We start from the raw sequence: 21173 nt of genomic DNA on the forward strand, positions 1-21173 counted from the left end.
ATTGTCTTAATTCTCATCACCTAGATGGTGACAGGAGTGATGTGGCACATCTTGCTGCCCTTTCAGAGCAAGTAGAGACCCCGGGCAGTCCCTTTGTCACACTCTGCACCTATGTTGAGGCTGCAGGATGCTAGGCCTGGTCACCACTTTCCCTGCTCCCAGCCAGTTCTGTGTCCTTGTCCCTAGATCTAGCAGAACTTCTTGAGGAGAGGGACACATGTGATTATCTATCTGTGTGCAGGCTGCTGTTACTGCATAATAGGAGCTAGTGATTATGCACTGCCTTGTTTGGGTGATACCCAGTTCACCACCCCCCCTAGAGTGTGGCCCTATTAGTCTGCCTGTTTCAAGCAGGTCATATACAATACTCCTAGGAAAGTCACCTAGCCTAGTCCTTTTCCCTGTGGCCTGACCACTGATGATTAGTATTTTTTGTGTAGACCAAGGAGGGTGAGTTCACCCTGTCGGCCATGACATCTGGCATACGTCGGAACTGGATCCAGACTATTATGAAGCATGTGCTCCCAGCATCTGCCCCAGATGTGACCAGGTAAGATTCCCTGAGGCCTGAGCCCAGCAACACCACAACATGAATTCCTTTTCTCCTTCTGGCCCACTGTCAGCTGGCTGTATTCATCCCCTGTGAGTCTTTGTTTTCTGCCTCTGCTGGCCTTTCTACTATTAAGCTGGCCTGGTCAGCTACATGGGTCACCCTCATGCCTATCCTCAGCATGGACGTCTTTGTCAACAGAGTGCAGCTCTCAGGATGAGCTTGGGCTCTACTATGGGCCTTCTCTGGCAGTCGTGGCCTGGCTGGGTGGAAGCAGCCTGAGCTGCCACTATAGTTTTGCACTGCAGTTTTGTACTTACTCAAGAGTCCTTCCATCTCACTCCTATATCTGTCTGGGTTTTGTATAATCAGGAGAAGCTTCTGTCTGAGACTGTAGGTCCTAAAGCCCACATTTGAAAACTGTGTTCTCTCCTGTGTTTGCATGCTGTAGTGTATATTCCTCAGAACATGCTACATGCTTCCCCTTCTTGCTCTGAAGATTCCAGATCTACTAGTGTTCATCTTCAGAACAGCAGAGATGCTCTATGTATGCCAAGTTTTCTCTGCCACGTCCAGGTTTCATCTTGTGTATCTTGTGCCCCTCTTGGTTCATGTTGCTGCCAAGTGTAGTTTTGGTATCAGAGGTTTGGGTGGTCAAAACTTAGTGGCCTGTGGCAGCATATTAGCTATACCCATTCTTGTCTCAAACTTTTGCATCATTCTGGCTGGTTCTATTTCTTTTTTAATGAGAAGGAAAGGAAACTTTTCTTCAGTCCCCTTTCTGGCATCTGTTATATGTTCATTTCTTCACCCATCAGCAGTATATACTGATTTATGCATTACAGGACTAGTAGGACATGAAGGACCTACCTTTATCCAAAAAATAGTCCTCTGCGATCTCTCCAGAAATGTGCTGGGGGCTGGAGATATGGCTCCATAGCTAAGAGCACTGGTTGCTCTTTCAGAGGACTCCAGTTCAGTTCCCAACACCCACGTGGTACCAGGATATCCAACTCCCTTTTCTGACCTCTACAGACACTGCATGCACACGGTGCACAGACACACATGCAGGCAAAATACCCATGTGTATAAAATAAAATTGAATTTAAAATATTTTTGCCAGACAGTGGTGGCACATTCCTTTAATCCCAGCACTCAGGAAAACAGAGGCAGGTAGATCTCTGTGAATTCTCTGCTCTGCAAAGGACAGCCATACAGAACACCTGTCTCAAAAAAAAAAAAAAAATAGAACTGTTGGCAAATGAGCAGTGCCCCCCCACACTCCACACTCCAATGGCTCCTCCAGTCAAGAGAAGAGCCTGTAGTACAAGGCCCCAAAGCAGCGTGAAAAGGGCACTTGAACTGCCCTGTCCAGGCCGTGTGTAGATGGAGAGTCATGGAGTGGGTCATGCCAGGAGGAAATCAATGTTGGGGTGTCCAGGGAAGATGCCAAGAATGCTCATACATGCTTGTTTATACTGTGCTCCATGAAAGGACTGAGGCCCAGGGTATAAACATAGAGACCTGGAGCTTCTCTCTCTTTCATACTATTGTCTTCCTAGTTAGCATCTACATTGCAGTTTACTGTGTCTTCAAACCCATGCACACCCATTTGCTTTTAGCCTATGTTTTTCTGTTTGGCTCATGTTGAAGAAACATTTATAACTACAAGACTACCAGATGGTATTAGAAGTAAAGACAGCAGTATCAGAACTGCAAGCCTTGCCCTGCTTCTCTTCTAGTTTTTGTCCCATGTTGTCTGTAGTGAGGACATCTCACAGTATTACAAGACTTCTGGCTTGGGGGAGGGGGGTTCCTGTTCCCAAGTGTCAATTTCAACTCCCCATATAGACCTGAGACTTCACCAATTTTCTCATGATTCTAAAAGCTCAGCCCTGGGTTGTTTTGTTTTTTCCTGAGTGAAGATCTTATCATATAAGGTTGGCCTCCCACTCCATCATCCTGCCTCAGCCTCCCAAGTACTGGGGTTACAGGCATGTACCATGCTGCAACTCACTTTTAATAGATGGTTGTGAGCCACCATGTGGGTGCTGGAAACCAGGCCAGGTCCTCTGCAAGAGCAGCATGTGCTCTTAACCATTGTACCATAGATTCAGCCCCTTCCAGCTCATTTTTATTTGCGTGTTTGATCTTAAACTGGATCCTTGCTGATCCTACTGCTCTAAAGCATTTGATTTTTGTTTAAATATTTATATTTGGAGGGGGGGTTGTCACAGCACATGTGTAGAGGTCAGAGAACAACTTTGCTTGTTTGCTTTCAACATTTATTTTTTGTGTACACATATTTGCTGTTGCTCACATGTGGAGGTCAGAAAATAACTCATAGGAGTTGGTTCTGTCTTTCCACCATGTGGGTTCCAGGGAGAACCTGGGCTGGGCTTTGTAGCAAGTGCCCTTACCCACTGAGTAGTCTCACTGCCCCAAGCACTTTGATTCTTACTGTTTGCTTCCAGGACAAGTGACCCAAAGGTAATGAGAATCAGTCTCTCTTTTATTTGATGTTCCTTTGGCAATCTCCTTATTGGTCCTAGTATAAATGCAAGCGCTCCCTGGCTTTTCCCCTTGGGCCCTCCTATCACCAGCTCACTTCAGTTCTGTTAAGACAATCACTGGGATTTGTACTGTCAGTGAGCCCACTCAGCCTCTTGCCATGTTGCCAGTGGTGGTGGCTTGACCCCCTCTCCTGCTGGAGTAGAGGCCTTCCTAGATACCTTCCTTGGGGAAGATTGGGAAAAAAGGCAGATAGCCTTCAAGCTAACCAGCTTCTTCCCTGTTATCACTGGGTAGGTTGAGGCATGAGCAGGCTTGACCTGCATGGCTGTGCCCCTAGTCACCTCCTTCCTCAAAGTAGTGGGTACTGTGCTACCTCCTCTGTGGTGGGCTGGGCTATGGCTACCTGAGTCACTTGTCCCCTTGACCCACAGATAATCTCTGCCTTGCTCTGACTGAACTGTCATGCCTGGAGCTGGAGTGAGATTTCTAAATAGAGCTAATGGTGTCTCCTGTTTATAGAAATCCCTGAGCCCTTCTGAAGAGAGCTAGTTCTGTTACTGCATAATGTAGTTGTACTTCATAACCAACCTCACCAAGTATCTGGACCCTTCTCTCCTGTGGGACTTATAGGAGTCCATTGGCTTTATCTCCATCATCCATGATATGACCACCATGACACTCCTTTTTAAAGGATGAGAACTGAGGTCTCAAGAACAGCTGAAGCTCTTTCCTTTCCCCTCCCCATCAACTAGGTTTGAGTTCTCCAAAGGAGAACCAAGCACAGGTAGAACATTCTTCCCCCTACACTTAGAAGCCACTTTGGGGATGAGAACAGGTGTGGGCTGGCTCTAGGACCTGCTGAAATGTCCAGGCTCCCTGACAGGTCCCGTGTCTCCTCACTGCCCCATAGCTCATTGCCTGAGGAAAAGAATAAAAGCACATCCTCTTTTGAGACCTGCCCAAGGCCGAATGAGAAGCAAGAAACTGAGCCAGGAGAGCCAGACCCTGAGCAGAAGAAGAGCCGTGCTCGAGAGCGGAGGCGGGAGGGCCGCTCCAAGACATTTGACTGGGCCGAATTCCGCCCCATCCAACAGGCCCTGGCTCAAGAAAGGGCCAACACTGTGGGGTCCTCTGAAGCTGGTGAACCTGGGCGTCCTGAAGCCGAGCCAGGTGAGCTGGAGCGTGAAAGAGCTCGACGGCGAGAAGAGCGCCGAAAGCGCTTTGGGATGCTGGACACAGTTGATGGGCCAGGTGTAGAGGATACACCCCTACGTATGGACATAGATCGGAGCCCAGGGCTGCTGGGACCCCCTGACCTCAAAACGCAGAATGTCCATGTGGAAATTGAGCAGCGATGGCACCAAGTGGAAACTACCCCTCTCAGGGAGGAGAAACAGGTGCCTATTGCCCCTCTGCACCTATCCTTGGAGGACAGAAGTGAGCGGCTATCTACACATGAGCTCACCTCTCTGCTAGAGAAAGAGGTAATGTGGGGCAGTTCCCTTCTTACATGCACAGAATTACTCAATACAGTACTATAGGAGAGTAGGGTTGTGACCCAGGGCTGTGGTAAGATGGAGTGAGGCAGGTATTAGATAGGTGCATTCTAGCATCTTGGTAAAGAGCCATGTAAGCTAGTGCCTGTGTTCATAGCATATGATTCTCAGAGAATGTGTCCAAATTATATCTGCATGTACATTTTTGAGTTGCATTATCGAAGATGTACAGGATGAGTATCCTTAATCCAAAAGTCACAATTTAGTGACAGCGTGAAACAAGCAGAAAGTCCCCTACCATGAAATTTGTCTCTGTATAAAATTAGTAAATACTATACTATAGAAGACTAGGGATATGGCCCCATGTTACGGCATTTGAATAATCCACAAAGTTCAGTCCCAGCATTGCCAAACAAAGCAAAATGTCCAAATCACATGTATAACTGAGGTCATGTGTATAAAGTAACATGCTTGAATTCATATTTAGATTGGGCCCCGTCCCCCAAATTGCTCATTGTGTATATACAGTTACTCCAGAATCATTTCAAAGGCAAAACAACAATAAACCCTAAAATCCAGAATACTCACATGAGGTGTTTGAGATGTGTGTTCAGCCTACCTAGGGTTGTGTGTGATTTTTGCCCTCTTAGGGGCGTCTTCCTCAGCATGCATCAGGCATACTCTTACACTCTTTCCATAATAGCCACTTGATGATCTACCACTTCAGCATGCCTCTCTTTGGCTCTTTTATGTTGTGTTTTTTTCTGTTTTGTTAAATGTATGAACCTGATAAATCACTAGCACCAACACTTTAACTTTTTCATTTTCTATATCCATTAATAAAATAATAGGTAAAATGAAATAACATAATTCAAACTCACATAATTCTAGGCTACCAAAATAAGCCTTCCGGCCTGCAGACCACATGCTGAGTTCTTAACTGAGTAGCAGTCTGGGGCTCAGGGTTTAATATCCCCTGCCTCTCATGGCCCAGCAGACCAGGGCAGCTCCCATATAGCAGAGCTTCATTGAGGCTCTCAGAAGGTTGGGGCAAGGTAGGTGGTGAAAATAAGAATGTAGAGTAGAGCGTTTACAGGTTTCTATGTCTTGTTTAAGAATATCCTGGAACTTTGTGTGGAATCTATTCTGTAAACCTGGTCAGATGAAGTAGTCAGTAGAAATACAGCAGGACCTGAAGTGAGATCTACATGACTGTGCCAGGGAGTCCAACATATTCTCAGTGGAACACAGCCACCTCCCCAGATAGGAACTTTCCACCTGTATTTCAGCCTGCATAGTACAACTGTGAGTCAATATGGAAGTTTATTGGGGCTAGGCAGGGCTTACCTGGGGCAAGAACAGAAAATGTGTCCCTTGGCCAGCAGAGGGAGCAGTTGTGTTGATGTTGTGTACAGCTTGAGCTGGACCCTTCAGTTCTATATGTTGTGTATCCAGTGAGATGTCTGAGGCCAGTGAACAAGCCCCATTGTTTTGGCCTCTTGTGGTCAGCTGCTTTTGCTTATTGTCATCATGTTTGTAAGTGTGTGTATTTGTTTATTTTCACCAACAGCTGGAGCAGAGCCAGAAAGAGGCCTCGGATCTTCTAGAGCAGAACCGACTTTTGCAGGACCAGTTAAGGGTGGCCCTGGGCCGAGAGCAGAGTGCCCGGGAGGGCTATGTGCTACAGGTAGGGTGGGCAGCTGCCCAGTCAGCAGTGCACCCAGGGGCTTCAGTGTGAAAGGTCTGCTCAGGCCCACAGGCTAGGAATGTGCAAACATGGCAGAGCTCTGGTCAACAAGGACCAAGGGCTCTTAATGCTGTGATATTCTGTACATTTTTCTTGCTACTACGACATTCATTTGGGGGAATGTGCCCCAATTCTCTACAGCTAAGGATTATCTTTTGGTCAAGAAATCATTTTGGTGATCTCTCCTTTGGGCTTTCTAGACATTATGCTTTTGTGAAAACCATTTATCTGTATGTTACTTCTTATTGTGTTCACCATAGTGAGATTGGGCCCATTGCACATATTTTGAAAAAACTGGGCAAGACAGCAAGCCAAGTATCTTCTTAGGACCAACACAAATTAGTGGCAGAGCTAGACCTGCACCACCACCCACCTAACCATTCCTTTTTAAACAGCCTAAGATCCAAGAGGACATATGACCACCTAGCCAACCTAATCCAACCAGGAATGAGGTAAATGTGGTGGCAACTAGGTGCTGACCTGACAGCCCAAAGCCAGTCCTTCTCTTCAAGGTGGCTTCCAGAATCCTGCTGCAGTCAGATCCCTAGAGTACCCTTGATGTGGGTATGTCAAAGAAAAATGGTCTCAAGGTAGCTGGTATGAAGACAGGTGGCATGTGTTGTCCTGTATATGGCTGCCTATGTTTAATGCTAGCTCTAAGACATGAAGGAGTCTCTCACCCTGGGTATTGATGGGAGAATCAACAAATAAGTTCTAGGGATAGTGGGATGGAATGGTAGCATTGAATTCAAGCTCCCAGAAAAGGGCATGGATAAGACCTTGGTTTTAGCTTGGTCTTAGGGTTCTATGTTCTAGTCTTGACTCTGCCACTGATCCCAGAAGAATACTCCATCCCCTACAGCAGCAGCCTCCTGCCCAAGTCACTTAGAACTAGTGTTCTCCAAGGGCCTTCAGCTCTCAAAGACCCAGTCTCAGCCAAGTAGGCTATTGACATGCCCAGACCCTTGTGCACTGACCTCCTCAATCTTCGTCACCAAGTTGCACGTAGACCTGGAGTCCTTCACTCACCTCAACCAGATCCTACCTTACCTTTGTGCCTATCCCTCACACTGCTGTATGTGTCCTTCACTTAACCCTGTCCCCTGCCCCTCATTATGGTACCCTCTTCCCTTCCAACAGACTCACTGCTGTCCTACTTCCAGCCACCCTAACTCCTGACCTTATTGCCTGGAACTGGCCGTGGCAGGCATCTCCCTTCTACACAGCCTACTGAGAAATCCTTTAGGTTATTCATTCAGGCCTTTTCCTAAGCCTTTGTTGGGTCCATCATACAAGACTTGACTTCAGACATGGTGGTAAAGACACTGCCAAGGAGCTTTGCACATTGCTAACTTGTGTGTGTAACATGGACTATCATGTGCATCTACACTGAAGGCCCTTTGGTCAGCAACTAGGCCAGTTTCCCACTGAATCTAATAATGATTACCCCTAAGCTTTGGAAATGCTTACAGTCAAAAGTGAGAAGGGGCAAGAGGCCTTTTGGGGCACTGAGGGTTAAGAGATGCAAGCTCGGGTAGGGTGCTGTGCTAACTGTTGGGAGGGACCTGCATGCTTTGGATGGTGAACATGGTGTGGAACTGGAACTTTACCTGAGTGTCACATCTGTGGCTTCCCCACCAGTAGACTGAGGGAGCCTGGGCAGGCCAGATTCTAGGTGGGGCTCTCAACTTACCCATGTTGTTTCCCCTGCTTTATATTAGTTCTGTCTCTTCTGTGTGTCTCTCAGTTTGGGGAGTTTTGTGTTTTATTTTGGGTTTTGCATGTTTCATTCTTATTTTGAGCTTTACAAAGGTTTGTTTTGTTACCACATTTTGCTTCATGATCTGCATTCCCCTTGTTCTGTCTTCTTGCAGGTAGAAATTAGTTTTCTCCTTACGGTGGAGGCCTGACTACGCTTTCTAAAGGAAGTGTTCCAATGTTACCTTGCTGACATCTCTCAAGTAGTTACCTGCCTTCCTTCTCTTCCTATCTTGGAAGGAAGTGACATCACTTTCTTGTGCCTTATGCCCTGTGCTGCTTTAAACATGTGGTCTAGAACTGCATACTTTGTTTTGCAAAACAAATGCGGTGTCCCTTTGTCCTTCAGTCTCCGTTATACTTCTCAGTGTGTTCCATTATTCAGCTTTATTTGGTTTATTTCTTCTAGATGCTGTTCAATTAGAGCTGTTTTTTGATGTTTTTTCCCATGTGTTCTATTTATGTGGAAGCAGCTATATTTACCAAAAAAAACAAAAAAAAAAAACAAAATAAAACCCACATTAATTTGATTTTTTTTTCTTTAAATGAAGAAAAAAAAAGTTGTGCAAAGGATTAAAGCCAAACCCACCAAGGAGCTTTTCTATGATTGATCCTGGCCAGAGGTGTGACACTCAGAACAGGGTGGCCTGAGTGTTACTAACCAGTATTTAATCGGTTTTTTTAAGACTGAAGTGGCCACCTCCCCATCGGGTGCCTGGCAGAGGCTCCATAGAGTCAACCAAGACCTCCAAAGTGAGCTGGAAGCTCAGTGCCGACGGCAAGAGCTCATCACGCAGCAAATTCAGACCCTGAAACATAGCTATGGGGAGGCCAAGGATGCAATCCGGCATCATGAGGCTGAGATTCAGACCCTGCAAGCAAGACTTGGTAATGCAGCTACAGAGCTGGCCCTTAAGGAGCAGGCTCTAGCCAAGCTCAAGGGTGAGCTGAAGCTGGAGCAGGGCAAAGTTCGTGAGCAACTGGAGGAATGGCAGCACAGCAAGGCCATGCTGAGTGGCCAGCTGAGGGCCAGTGAGCAGAAACTCAAAAGTACAGAAGCCTTGCTGCTAGAAAAGACACAGGAACTGAGGGACCTAGAAACACAGCAGGCATTGCAACGGGACCGACAGAAGGAGGTGCAGAAGCTGCAGGAATGCATTGCTGAGCTCAGCCAGCAACTAGGTTCCAGTGAACAGGCCCAGAATATGATGGAGAAGAAGTTGAAGAGGAACTACACACTATTGCTAGAGAGCTGTGAACAAGAGAAGCAGGCACTGTTGCAGAACCTGAAGGAGGTAGAGGACAAGGCCAGTGCCTATGAGGAGCAACTCCAAGGCCATGTGCAGCAGGTAGAAGCCCTCCAAAAAGAGAAACTGAGTGAGACATGCAAAGGCAGTGAACAGGTGCACCTGCTAGAGGAAGAGCTGCAGGCCCGGGAGGCGAGCATCCGCCAGTTAGCCCAGCATGTACAGAGCCTCCATGAAGAACGGGATCTCATCAAGCAACAATTCCAAGAACTCATGGAACGTGTGGCCACGTCTGATGGGGACGTGGCTGAGCTCCAAGAGAAGCTGAGGGGAAAAGAAGCTGACTACCAGAATCTAGAGCACTCACACCACAGGGTCTCTATCCAGCTACAGAGTGTGCGCACTCTGCTGAGAGAAAAGGAAGAGGAGCTCAAGCACATTAAGGAAGCACATGAGAGAGTTCTAGAAAAGAAAGACCAAGACCTCAATGAGGCTTTGGTTAAAATGATCGCCTTGGGCAGCAGCTTAGAGGAAACAGAAATTAAGCTGCAGGAAAAGGAAGAGTGTCTAAGGAGATTTGTAAGTGATTCTCCAAAAGATGCCAAAGAGCCTCAGAGTACGGCAGAGCAAATGGAGGACAGTGGCATTTTGCCACTAGGCTCAGTCACCAGAGTATTTCCAGGCTTTGCCCACTCACAGCCAGAGGATGAAGACCCTGGTGCTGGCCAAGGGGAGGAGTGTAGCAGTGGTAGCCCCAGCAGAGAGGACATGGTAGCCCCAAAGTCTGCAGATGTGCCTGACAGGGAGGGGAACCTGCAAAGCTCCTCTAAATCTGACCAGGGAGCACCTTTGAAAAGGCCAAGAATCCGGTTCTCCACAATCCAGTGCCAGAGATATATACACCCTGAGGGGTGTGCCAAGGCCTGGACTAGCAGCACATCATCAGACACCAGCCAGGACCAGTCACCCTCAGAGGACAGTGTGTCCTCAGAAGCTACCCCTAGCACACTCCCTGCAGCTGCAGATGCTGAAACATACATCTCTATAATCCACTCCCTGGAGACAAAGCTCTATGTCACAGAGGAGAAGCTCAAAGATGTGACCGTGAGGCTGGAGAGCCAGCAGGGCCAGAGTCAGGAGGCATTGCTTGCATTGCACCAGCAGTGGGCTGGCACTGAGGCACAACTGCGGGAGCAACTCCGTGCCAGCCTGCTACAGGCTAGTGCACTGGCCTCTCAGCTAGAGCAGGAGAGACAGGAGAAGGCCACAAACATCGAGCACCACCCTGAGGAGCTGGGAGACTTCCAAGTCAAAAATAGTCAAGCCCTGGCATGCTTAGAAAACTGCTGGAGAAAGTTGAGGTCTCTGCCATTTGCTGACCAGGAGGAGGGGCAGGATGCATGTGCAGCCTCCCTGGCTAACATAGAGAGTATGCTTGTGGGTGCTATAAAGGCCCTTCAGCCATGGGCATCCCCCATAGACAGCAGTGCACAGACTCAGCAAGAGAAGGGGCACCCCATGGAAAGTGGCCTGGCAACCCCTGTACAGCAGCCCTGCCAGCCCATATTGAATGAGCAGGAACATAGGAAGCTGCTTTCTGCTCAGATAGTCCTGGAGGCCTCACTCATCAACCAAATAGCTGACTCTCTAAAGAATACCACTTCAGATGTGTATGGTGTTCTCTGTGAGCTTACTCAGTCAGGGGAGTGGCCATTAAAGGAAGAAAGTGCTGCCCTCTCTGCTGGGGCTCCAGTGGAGATCTGGGCCAAGAAGGTGCTGGTGAATGGTGAGTTCTGGAGCCAGGTCGAGTCCTTAAGTAAGCACCTAGGGACACTGGGACAAGAAACAGCCTGCACATCAGGAGACAGGCAGCAGCATATTCCCCAGAGTCTGGCTGATGCCACGTGGATTCGTGCAGAGCTCAGCTATGCCACACAATCATTAAGAGAATTGTTTCACCATAGGCTACAAAGCATACAGGAGACCCTACAGGGGACCCAGGCAGCCTTACAGCAGCACAAATGCATGTTGGGAGAAATCTTAGGAGCCTACCAAACCCCAGACTTTGAAAGAGTAATTCAGCAGATCTTAGAAACCCTCAGGAATCCAGCTGGAAGGGAGGACCAGGTACAGACATCCTGGGACCAGAGCCCATTAGGAGAGGTGCTGAAGCCAGACACAGAGGGCTCCCAAGAGCCCTTGCAGGCTTTCCATCAGAGCCCTGAAGTCCTTGCTGCCATTCAGGATGAGCTGGCCCAGCAGCTGAGAGAAAAGGCTAGCATCCTTGAGGAGATTTCAGCTGCCTTACCAGCTCTGCCTCCCACAGAGCAACTTGGGGGTTGCCAGAGGCTTCTGCAGATGTCCCAGCATCTCTCATATGATGCTTGTCTAGAGGGCCTTGGTCAGTATTCTTCATTACTGGTTCAAGATGCAATTATTCAGGCTCAAGTGTGCTATGCAGCATGCAGAATTCGGCTGGAATATGAAAAGGAGCTGCGATTTTACAAGAAGGCCTGTCAGGAGGCTACAGGAGACTCTTGCCAGAAGCGTGCACAAGCAGTTGGGGTCCTAAAGGAGGAGTATGAAGAACTTCTCCACAAGCAGAAGAGTGAGTACCAGAAAGTGATCACCCTCATTGAAAAGGAAAACACTGAGCTCAAGGCCAAGGTGAGCCAGATGGACCATCAGCAGAGATGTCTACAAGAAGCAGAAAGCAAACACAGTGAAAGCATGTTTGCGCTGCAGGGCAGGTATGAGGAGGAGATTAGGTGCATGGTGGAGCAGCTGAGCCACACCGAAAGTACACTGCAGGCTGAGCGTAGCCGGGTTCTCAGCCAGCTAGACGCATCAGTCAAAGACAGGCAAGCCATGGAACAGCAACATGTACAGCAAATGAAGATGCTGGAGGACAGGTTCCAGCTGAAGGTCCGGGAGCTGCAGGCTGTCCATCAGGAGGAGCTGAGGGCCTTGCAGGAACACTATATATGGAGCCTGCGGGGAGCCCTCAGCCTCTGCCAACCCTCACACCCAGATTCCCCACTGGCCCCCAGGCCATCTGAGCCCAGAGCTGTGCCAACAGCCAAGGATGAGGCCGAATCCATGACAGGGCTGCGAGAACGCATCCAGGAGCTGGAGGCCCAAATGGATGTCATGCGAGAAGAGCTAGGCCACAAAGAGCTGGAGGGTGATGTGGCCACCCTGCGGGAGAAGTACCAGCGGGACTTTGAGAGCCTCAAGGTCTTTAGCACCATTTATTTTTCAGAGCCAGTTTTCTTTGGTGATACATGAAAGGGGCATTGTGGGCAGTTGAGGTCTTAAAGTGGGGATAGGAGATAATTCTTAACTCTCAGCTGCTATACAGGCATAATTGAGTAACATTTTCCTGCCCCTCTATTCATGACCTAGAAGGGAAGCTAGCAAGGAAAGCAGCATCCCTGTGGGAAAGCAAAATAGGGTCTTCCTTGGCTGTCCATGCCTCCAGGACACTCTGCACCCCCTTCGCCTTCTTACCCTCGCAGAACCCCTTCTGGCTTCAAAGTTGAGGCATTAGTTCAAGGGTTATCTCACATCTCTGAAGGGTAGTACCCCCTGACTCTTCTCAAAGAGCAGGGTTGGGACTTTACAACACAAGAATATTTGCAAAGTAGTAAGCATTCTTGCGTAGCCTGCCTTCCCAAGAGTTGGCAGTGGATGGGCATTGTGTCTGACAAGAGTCTTCCCGCTCTTGTCTCCCAGGCTACTTGTCATGCTTCTGTGAACACCCCTTTTTAATCTTAGACTACACTGTTTGTGGCTGCCTGGGCATAATCATGGAAGGTTCTGTCTCTTAGATTCCAGAGGTGGCTGTGTCTTCATCTTCTTCCCCATTGGAAGGTGTACAGGCCCCAAGGGTTCCTGCACCAGGTCTTTTTGCAGGCCAGTGTTCCTGCCATAGTATATCAGCTGTAACACAGCAGGGTGCCTGTGACTGTTTCCCAACACCCTTTTCCTCCATACTGAAGGGAAACTGGTATATTCAGGCTGGTGCTTTTCCTTTGCCTCTGGGTGACCACATAGCTGCACCTGAGGCACTGTTGCTCACCATTCTTTTCCTGATTTCATCCAGATTTTTTTTTTTTTTTTTTTTTTGGTTTTTCGAGACAGGGTTTCTCTCATCCAGACTTTTTTAAAAACTTTTAAGCATCATGAGAACTGTTCAAAATGTGTATTCAACGATCCTATGGGAGCCTGAGCCACCGTTGCCTATTCCTCTTTGCATCAACAGGCACCTCCACAGCCTGGGATAGATGGGTCCAGGCCTGGCAGCAGCAGCAGCAGCAGGGTGTCAGAATGGTTGTAACTGGGCTCAGGTTACCTGGTGGGAAAACGCCTTTGAAACAAAAGATACAGGTTGAGAGTAAGCTTCAGGGTTGAACCCAAGAACTACAAGCCCTCTGTGGGGCTTGTGGCACAGCTGGACATTTGTGTCCTTGACCAGACTGTCTAAGAGCGAGCCAAGCTGGGAACATTTTCTCTCTGTGGATCTCTGCTCAGATACAGGAGAGGCCTAGACTGTTGTTGCCCCTCACCACCACTGGCCATGAGTCTGTTTCTTAGTCACTAAGGAACTTGTTTTGACCTGGGGATGATTTAAAATTACAATCTGGAGCTGGGGAAATGGCTCAGTGTTTAAAGTGCTTGCCAGCAAGCATGGAGACAGGAGTTTGGATCCCTAACACTCATGTAAGTGCTGGGTAAGCATGGTATGGTGTGGCCCCCTTGTAATTCTAGCACACATCTGTGCTAAATTATCTCTTAGGCTGTGTGGAGATGGTAGCCAGTACAGCACACACTCTGCAGTCCACTCCAGGATGTGAGCAGGAATTTAAAGCTGCTGAATAGAGGTTCTTGGAAAGGCCCCACAGTGACTATGAGGATCAGCAAAAAAATGTCAAGAGCATGTCGATTGGATACTTGGTATCCTTTATTGAACCCATTAGCAAAGTGATGAGGTAGGACCACAGAGCTAGAGCCACACTCTTCCTTTTGTTTATCAGAAAACCTGTTCTTCCCAGAAGTGGCTATCACAAGTTTAGGCAGCATGACCACAGAGTAGCTGTCAGCCGCAGGTGGAGCACAGGGCATGCACTACTACTTGGCTGGGGAAAGCAGCTGGGCTTTGTGGCTGTAGGAAACAGGGACTCCTTAAGACTCACCTATAGTGTCTGTTCTACTTGGTAAGGTGGTATGGTTCTCAGTGGGTAGCATGCCTCTGTTCCCCTTTAAGAGAGGAAATGAGAAGGGGTAAGCTGGCAGGAAATGCTGGCATCTTCTCTGGCTCTTATGTGGATACCCTTGAAGTTTAGTAATCAGCTGAAGCTCCCTGATTCCCAAAAATAGGTCCTGTCTACCTCAGCCCACAGAGGATGAGTTGGACTCTTTGTTTCAGGATGGACCTCACTCTCTCTAACTAGCAGGTTTGTCAGAATTTGTTCCTGTTGACAACAACACCCAGTGTGTCTGCTACTCTAGCCTGTGTAGGCAGTGTGTATGCCATTTGGTTGTGATGACATGCAGTTCCAGAACAAAGGGTAGATAGCTACACACAGATTTAGTACCTGATGCTAGAAACACCAGCCGTATCTTGTGACCATGTCACTTCCTGGACCAAGTAGGTCACTGCCCTATTGGTTACACAGGACAGCCACTGGAGGCAAAGAGAAACCAATAAGCCGTCTTCTGTCCCACAGGCTACATGTGAACGAGGCTTTGCTGCCATGGAAGAGACACACCAGAAGAAGATTGAAGACCTACAGAGGCAACACCAGCGGGAACTGGAGAAGCTGCGAGAGGAAAAGGACCGCCTCCTGGCTGAGGAGACAGCTGCCACCATCTCAGGTGGGGCTAAGTCAATGAGCACAGGGGTCCCATGTCCCTGAACCTGTGGTTCACAAGAGGATTGTCCTCACCTTGTTTTTCCCTGAGATTGAAGTTTCCTCTTTGTAGGTGGTGGTAGGTGTGGGTAGGTAGGGTCTCTATACTAGGCCATCCTTTAACTCCCTATATAAGTGAGGATAACCTTGAGCTCATTCTCCTCCCGCCACCTCCCCAGTGCTGGAGTAACAGACATGTACCACCCCACCTTGTGTCTGTATTGCTGGAGATTGAACATGACCTCATGCATGTCTAGCAGGTGCTGGACCAAATCAGCACCAGCCTTAAGCTTCATTTTGGAGAGAGGTATTTGAAGATCAAAGTGAGGCAAGGACTAACTTGAGAAGCTTTTTGAGAGCCTCCAAACTGAGAGCCAGTGCTCCAGATGTTTGTGACACTACAGGGCTGGCCCCCAACAAACATCCATCACTTGGAGTACTTTGTCACCAGAGCACGGATATGCTGTAACACAGCCCCAGCAAGTGTGTCTCGCCCATCTTGTGTTACATTCTCTTTACATGATTAATGACAATGTGGTGATTTATTGTAGCATCAGGAAAGAAAGTAAACCAGCTCTCAGACATTCTTGTTTCAAAAACTCATATATGAGTATAACATTGACATTTACTTGATCATTGTGGGGTTTTTCTAATATCACATGTAACACACCTATTGCCCTTCCAGGGGAAATTAGTTTGTGAATTCTCAGCCTCTGTTTACCCCAGAGAGCTGTACTATGATAGACCAGCCTTCTGTGGTGTCCTACTGCTGCTAGAGTTGGTGTCACCAAGGGGCAGACATCAAGGCCCCTGTGCTTGTGGAGGGATAATGTAGTAAAAAAGAGCCACTGCCAGTTGTAGCTCTGGATTACGGTGCTGAGGGGCTGTGTCTTTTGTGTAGCCATTGAAGCCATGAAGAATGCTCATCGGGAGGAGATGGAACGGGAGTTAGAGAAGAGCCAGCGGTCTCAGATCAGCAGCATCAATTCGGACATCGAAGCCCTGAGGCGGCAGTACCTGTGAGTCACCTAGCCCTAGGTCAGCCCTGTGGGAGAAGGCCACTTTCCCAAGCCTCAGATAACTTTGAGGTTGGTCTTGGGGAAGTGAGGAGACCATGGTTCTAAGGACAGCCTATACTACCTTGCTCTGGTGGGTAGGGGGACACCTAAGGGTTAATTAAGACTGATCTCTAGGGGCCTTGGTGGCACACACCTTTAATCCCAGCACTAGGAAGGCAGAAGCAGTCGGATCTCTGTGAGATCTCAGCCTGGTCTACAAGAGCTAGTTCCAGGACAGGCTCCAAAGCCACAGAAATCTTGTCTCAAAAAAACAAAACAAAAAAAAAAAAGGACTTATCTCTAAGATGCAGAGAAACAAATGCAACAAATGACATTTAAAAAACTATAGCTTAAGATAGACATGGTGACATACGTTTATAATCCCAGCATTTAAGAGACTAAGGCTGGAAGATTGCCACAAATTCAAAGCCAGCCTGGGCTATGTCTGGAGACTGTGTTCTAAAACAAAACAAAATACCTTCTGTTTGTTAGGGTTGGCTACAGATACCATCCCCAGTTTGTTTGTGCCACTGCTACTATTTCAGCACCTGACTAAGAGCCAGGGTCTGCTGCTTTGTGTCTGATATACCACAGCTGTTTGTGGCAAAAGTGGCCACAGTTAGTGTTCTAGAAATCTCATACATACTGACTGCACAGAAAGCAACACCAAGCAACACTGGGACAGCACCTTGTGAATTTTCCCTCGGCAGGAGTAACACTGCTAGGGACCCTCTGGTTAGTAACAGAAGATCTATCCATTGATTAGACTTTGCTGGGGCCTCTGGAATGTGCCAGGGTCTAAAGCAACAACTCAGGAAGTCTAGTGGTCATGCTTGCTGGACTGGAGACTCATCTGGAAGCTCTCTCGAGTCTCTGCCTTGGGGATTTGGCCCTTCTAGTCATGGGACACTGAGAACAGTACCAGGGCTGATGGCTGAGTGTCTATACTTTGAAGTGATCAGGCAGTTCTCTGGTCACAGTGGCTGGCTCTGCCTCCCAGTTCCATCATCAGAGTATGCCAGCTGTGGATGGCCCAGGAAAGACAGAGTCATTTCTACAAAGTATCCCTGACGTTCTGTGAGCAGACACTGTAGTGTCTATGTCCAGCTGCCCAGTCCTATAGTGGATGGGGCAGGGCTGAGCATTGCCTCTCTGCAGGGAGGAGCTGCAGTCAGTGCAGAGGGAGCTGGAGGTCCTTTCGGAGCAGTACTCCCAGAAGTGCCTGGAGAATGCACACCTGGCCCAGGCGCTGGAGGCTGAGCGGCAGGCCCTACGGCAATGCCAACGTGAGAACCAGGAACTCAATGCCCACAACCAGGTAAGGTTCAGAGAAGCTAAACCTCACCTTCATAGAGGCTTTATATCTGCCTTTGTATCACTCCTCTAAGTCTCTGGTCCTCTAATTGGAGTAGCTCAAGACCATCTCAGGGTTGCGGTATTCTGTCTTCTAGTGCCTGGTCTTACCCTCTCATGTTTATTTCTGTAAGTCACGCTCTCAGAATTTAGTGTTCATCAGGAAATCGGGGCTCACTTGAATCCCAGCTGGTCCAGATGATTGGGTTGTGATACAGAGTTCAGTATAAGCCCTTCTTCCACACCCTATTTTTGCCTGCCTTGAGCTCTATCATGCTTGCCCTCTCTGGTGCCTCACACCATACCAGACTGTGGGTGGAACTACTTGGAATCACTCAACCACCACAGTGGCTTAAAGAAAAGCACTTATCAGCCAGAAAGGGGGCCTAAGAAAATGGAGGGACAGAGCAGAATAGCCTGTGGGACATCAAGTGGGACAAAATAACACTGCCCACACAGAAGGTTGAGGGGTTTCATTTTGTTTTTTGTTTGTTTTTCAAGACAGGGTTTCTTTGTAGCCCTAGCTGTCCTGGAACTCACTCTGTAGACCAGGCTGGTCTCAAACTTAGAGATCCGCTGCCTCTACCTTCTGAGTGCCGAAATTAAAGATGTGGGCCACCACTACCCAACTCAGAAGGGTTTTAAGGTCTGTGGAATCTTAGCTCTACCTACACAGTTGGATTCAACTGACCACAGATAGACAATTTTCAGGAGGAGGAAAAGAACATTTTCACTGGGCATATACTAACTTTTCTTACCACTATTCCCTAAATAATACAGTACCACTGAATACTTAACAGTTACATGGTATTGGGTATTAGATGTAATCTAGAGATAATCTAGTATGTATTCGAGGATGTATGCAGATGTTGTGTGCCATTTTGTAATGGGACTTGAGCATCAAGTCTTCACATAGCCTCACAAGCCCATAAACAGCTTTTATGTGCTAACAGCCTCAAGTGTCTGCCTTACGCATAGTGCTGTACATGCACAAGGCTTGTGGCCTCCATTCTTAGGCCTCTACACACTACTGGTTAGAAATGACCTTCTCTGGTGTCCAAGCATGGAGTGTTTGGACAGACACTGTTGTATTGTTGTCCCCCAGGAGCTGAATAATCGACTGGCTGCGGAGATCACACGGTTGAGGACACTACTGACTGGAGATGGTGGTGGGGAGTCCACTGGGTTGCCACTCACACAGGGCAAGGATGCCTACGAATTGGAGGTACTATGGGAAGCTAGGCAAAGAGCTCCTTAGCTTACAGCCATTGAGGGACCAGATTTGAAGATAGGGCCAGAGGGGCAGTATTCAGTAGTAGCGCTCTGACTTAGCATGTATAAAACTCTGGGTTCATCTCTAGCTCTGTAACAACAACCACAAAAAAGAAAGCTTGAAGCTAGCATGTGTGAAAGCTGTAGGAAGGTCCAAAGCCATCCAGAGATAGGAAATCAGCTGACAGGTAGTCTAAGGTCCACAGGCAGGAGCAGGGACCCCTCTAGATGCCATGAGGATATTCAGTCCCACCTTCCCTTTACCTATCCACAAACTGGATTCATACCTTGTCCTATTTCAGGGCTACAAGAATGCTGCTGCTCTCAGATTATGTCATGAATTAACTTCTCAGCCCAAGATTCATTTTTAAGTCAGAATGGTTCATTCTGCAGTGGCATATACCTGTAATCTCAACTACTTGGGAGGCTGAAGCAAAAGGATTCCAGAGCAGTCTGGGAAGAAAAGAAAGAAAAGTGAAGAGCCAGGCATGCCTTTAATCCCAGCACTCGGGAGGCAGAGGCAGGCAGATCTCTGTGAGTTCAAGGCCATCCTGGTCTCCAGAGCGAGTGCCAGGATAGGCTCCAAAGCTACACAGAGAAACCCTTTCTCAAAAAACCAAAAAGGTGGGGGAGGGGGTGGACAAAAGTTGAAAAGGAAGGATGGAAAGGCTCTAATGTGTGTAGGGCAGTAGTTCTCAACTTGTGGTGTCCATCTGTATGCTTGAATATGTGTTTCTCTTATTGATTGTTTCAGATGATGGACAGGCAGGATTTAGCCAGGTAGGAAATCTAAACTGGGATAAAGAAAAGTAATACATAGAGTCAAGGAGATACCATATAGCTGCAGAGGAAGCAAGAGGTCCTGGCATCACCAGGAAGCCAAGACCATGTGGAGATACACAGATTAATAGAATTGGGTTAATAATTAAGAGAGACCTAGCCAATAAGAAGCCTGAGCTATTGGCCAAACAGTTTATAATTAATATAAGCCTCTGTGTGTGTGTGTTTATTTGGAACTGGGGGGGCTGGGGGAGGGTTGGGGGGACAGAAACTTCCTTCTGCAGTGGGTCTCAACACCTTTGGGGGTTACATAGCAGATACCCTGTATATCAGCTATTTATATTACAACTCATAACAACAAAATTACAGTTATGCAGTAGCAACAAAATAATGCTATGGTTGGGGGGGTCACCACAACATAAACAACTGTATTAAAGGATCACAGCCTTAGGATGGTTGAAAACCACTGGTGTAGGGTATCTTCCAGAAAGTTCCCGTTAGGTTAATATTTTCCCTTGTAGATGGCTCGGACTGTACCATACTGACAGGTGAGCAGGAGGAGCTAGGTAAGGTTGGCAGAAGTTCCTACAGGAACAGTGTGTCTAGGCCTTTGCAGTTCCATCTTCAGAGAACAAGCAAGTCAGTAGTGGGAACTCAAGGTAGTTCCATGCCTGCTGCCCCAGGTTCTCAGGAGTAGGAAGACCAGCAGAATTGTTTCCCCTTCCCATTTCTGTAGAAACATTGAGCAGTTTTTAAATCATGTGTTCTGTTGGGTGTCAGCAAGGATGGGCTCACCTCCTCCTCCCCAGTGTATAAAACTGCTGTCTCCAGCCATCCTCTGTATGCACAGACTACAGGATCCCTGGTTCCTGATAGCCAGTCCTAATTTTCTCTCTCCTTATAGGTCTTGTTGCGGGTCAAAGAGTCAGAAATACAGTACCTGAAGCAGGAGATCAGCTCCCTCAAGGATGAACTCCAGACAGCCCTTCGGGTAAGGACCAGTGCTTGGAGGCGGGACAGTGCAGGGTGAATGCTAGGGGGCCTGACCAGGTCCAACTGGGCTCATTTTGGCATGGCAGGTCCCAAAGTCAGGTTCCCCCTAAAACACCAGCCTATAAGCATATGCCTTAGGAGTTAAACCTCCCTGACCTAGTTAGGTGGTGGTTGTTCCTGTGTTTCTATGCATTTGTATAGGAACAGTGACACATAGAAGAGTGCCATGGGGGTGAAGTGGGGCTTGGTCTACTATCCAACTACTAGGTGGGTCTAGTTGGACTGGTCTCAAAGGGATTTCTGGATTCAAAAAGAAGTGATGTAATCCTGGGTATAATCGGGTCACTTAGAAAATCTAAAAACCAGAGGCTTCTACTGGCTGACACCACAAGGAAGTGACTGAACAGACAGAACTACAGCAGGCTGCCTGAGCTTACCCTGGCCACTGCCCCATGTGCTCAGTGCATGTTTTCTTCAGTCTTTGGCTTTGGGA

At 47.9% G+C, this 21173-nt stretch overlaps 1 protein-coding gene across 9 annotated transcripts in view; it reads left to right on the top strand.

Annotated features, from left to right (window-relative positions):
- The window catches only part of Mprip (myosin phosphatase Rho interacting protein), a 128569-nt gene that overhangs the window by 96773 nt on the left and 10623 nt on the right, over positions 1-21173 (top strand). For 7 of the 9 annotated variants that reach the window (XM_035447896.1, XM_027427326.2, XM_035447895.1 and 4 more), the window contains 9 exons: positions 441-550; positions 3975-4548; positions 6131-6247; positions 8752-12549; positions 15042-15189; positions 16126-16243; positions 17441-17600; positions 18741-18860; positions 20592-20678. In XM_035447896.1, the coding sequence (XP_035303787.1) occupies positions 441-550; positions 3975-4548; positions 6131-6247; positions 8752-12549; positions 15042-15189; positions 16126-16243; positions 17441-17600; positions 18741-18860; positions 20592-20678 (5232 nt within the window). The remainder of the gene's footprint in view (positions 1-440; positions 551-3974; positions 4549-6130; positions 6248-8751; positions 12550-15041; positions 15190-16125; positions 16244-17440; positions 17601-18740; positions 18861-20591; positions 20679-21173) is intronic. The other 2 variants (XM_027427331.2, XM_027427332.2) reach the window with 1 other exon arrangement.

Source organism: Cricetulus griseus, chromosome 7 (genome assembly GCF_003668045.3).
Source record: "Cricetulus griseus strain 17A/GY chromosome 7, alternate assembly CriGri-PICRH-1.0, whole genome shotgun sequence".
In the NCBI taxonomy this organism is placed as follows: domain Eukaryota; kingdom Metazoa; phylum Chordata; class Mammalia; order Rodentia; family Cricetidae; genus Cricetulus; species Cricetulus griseus.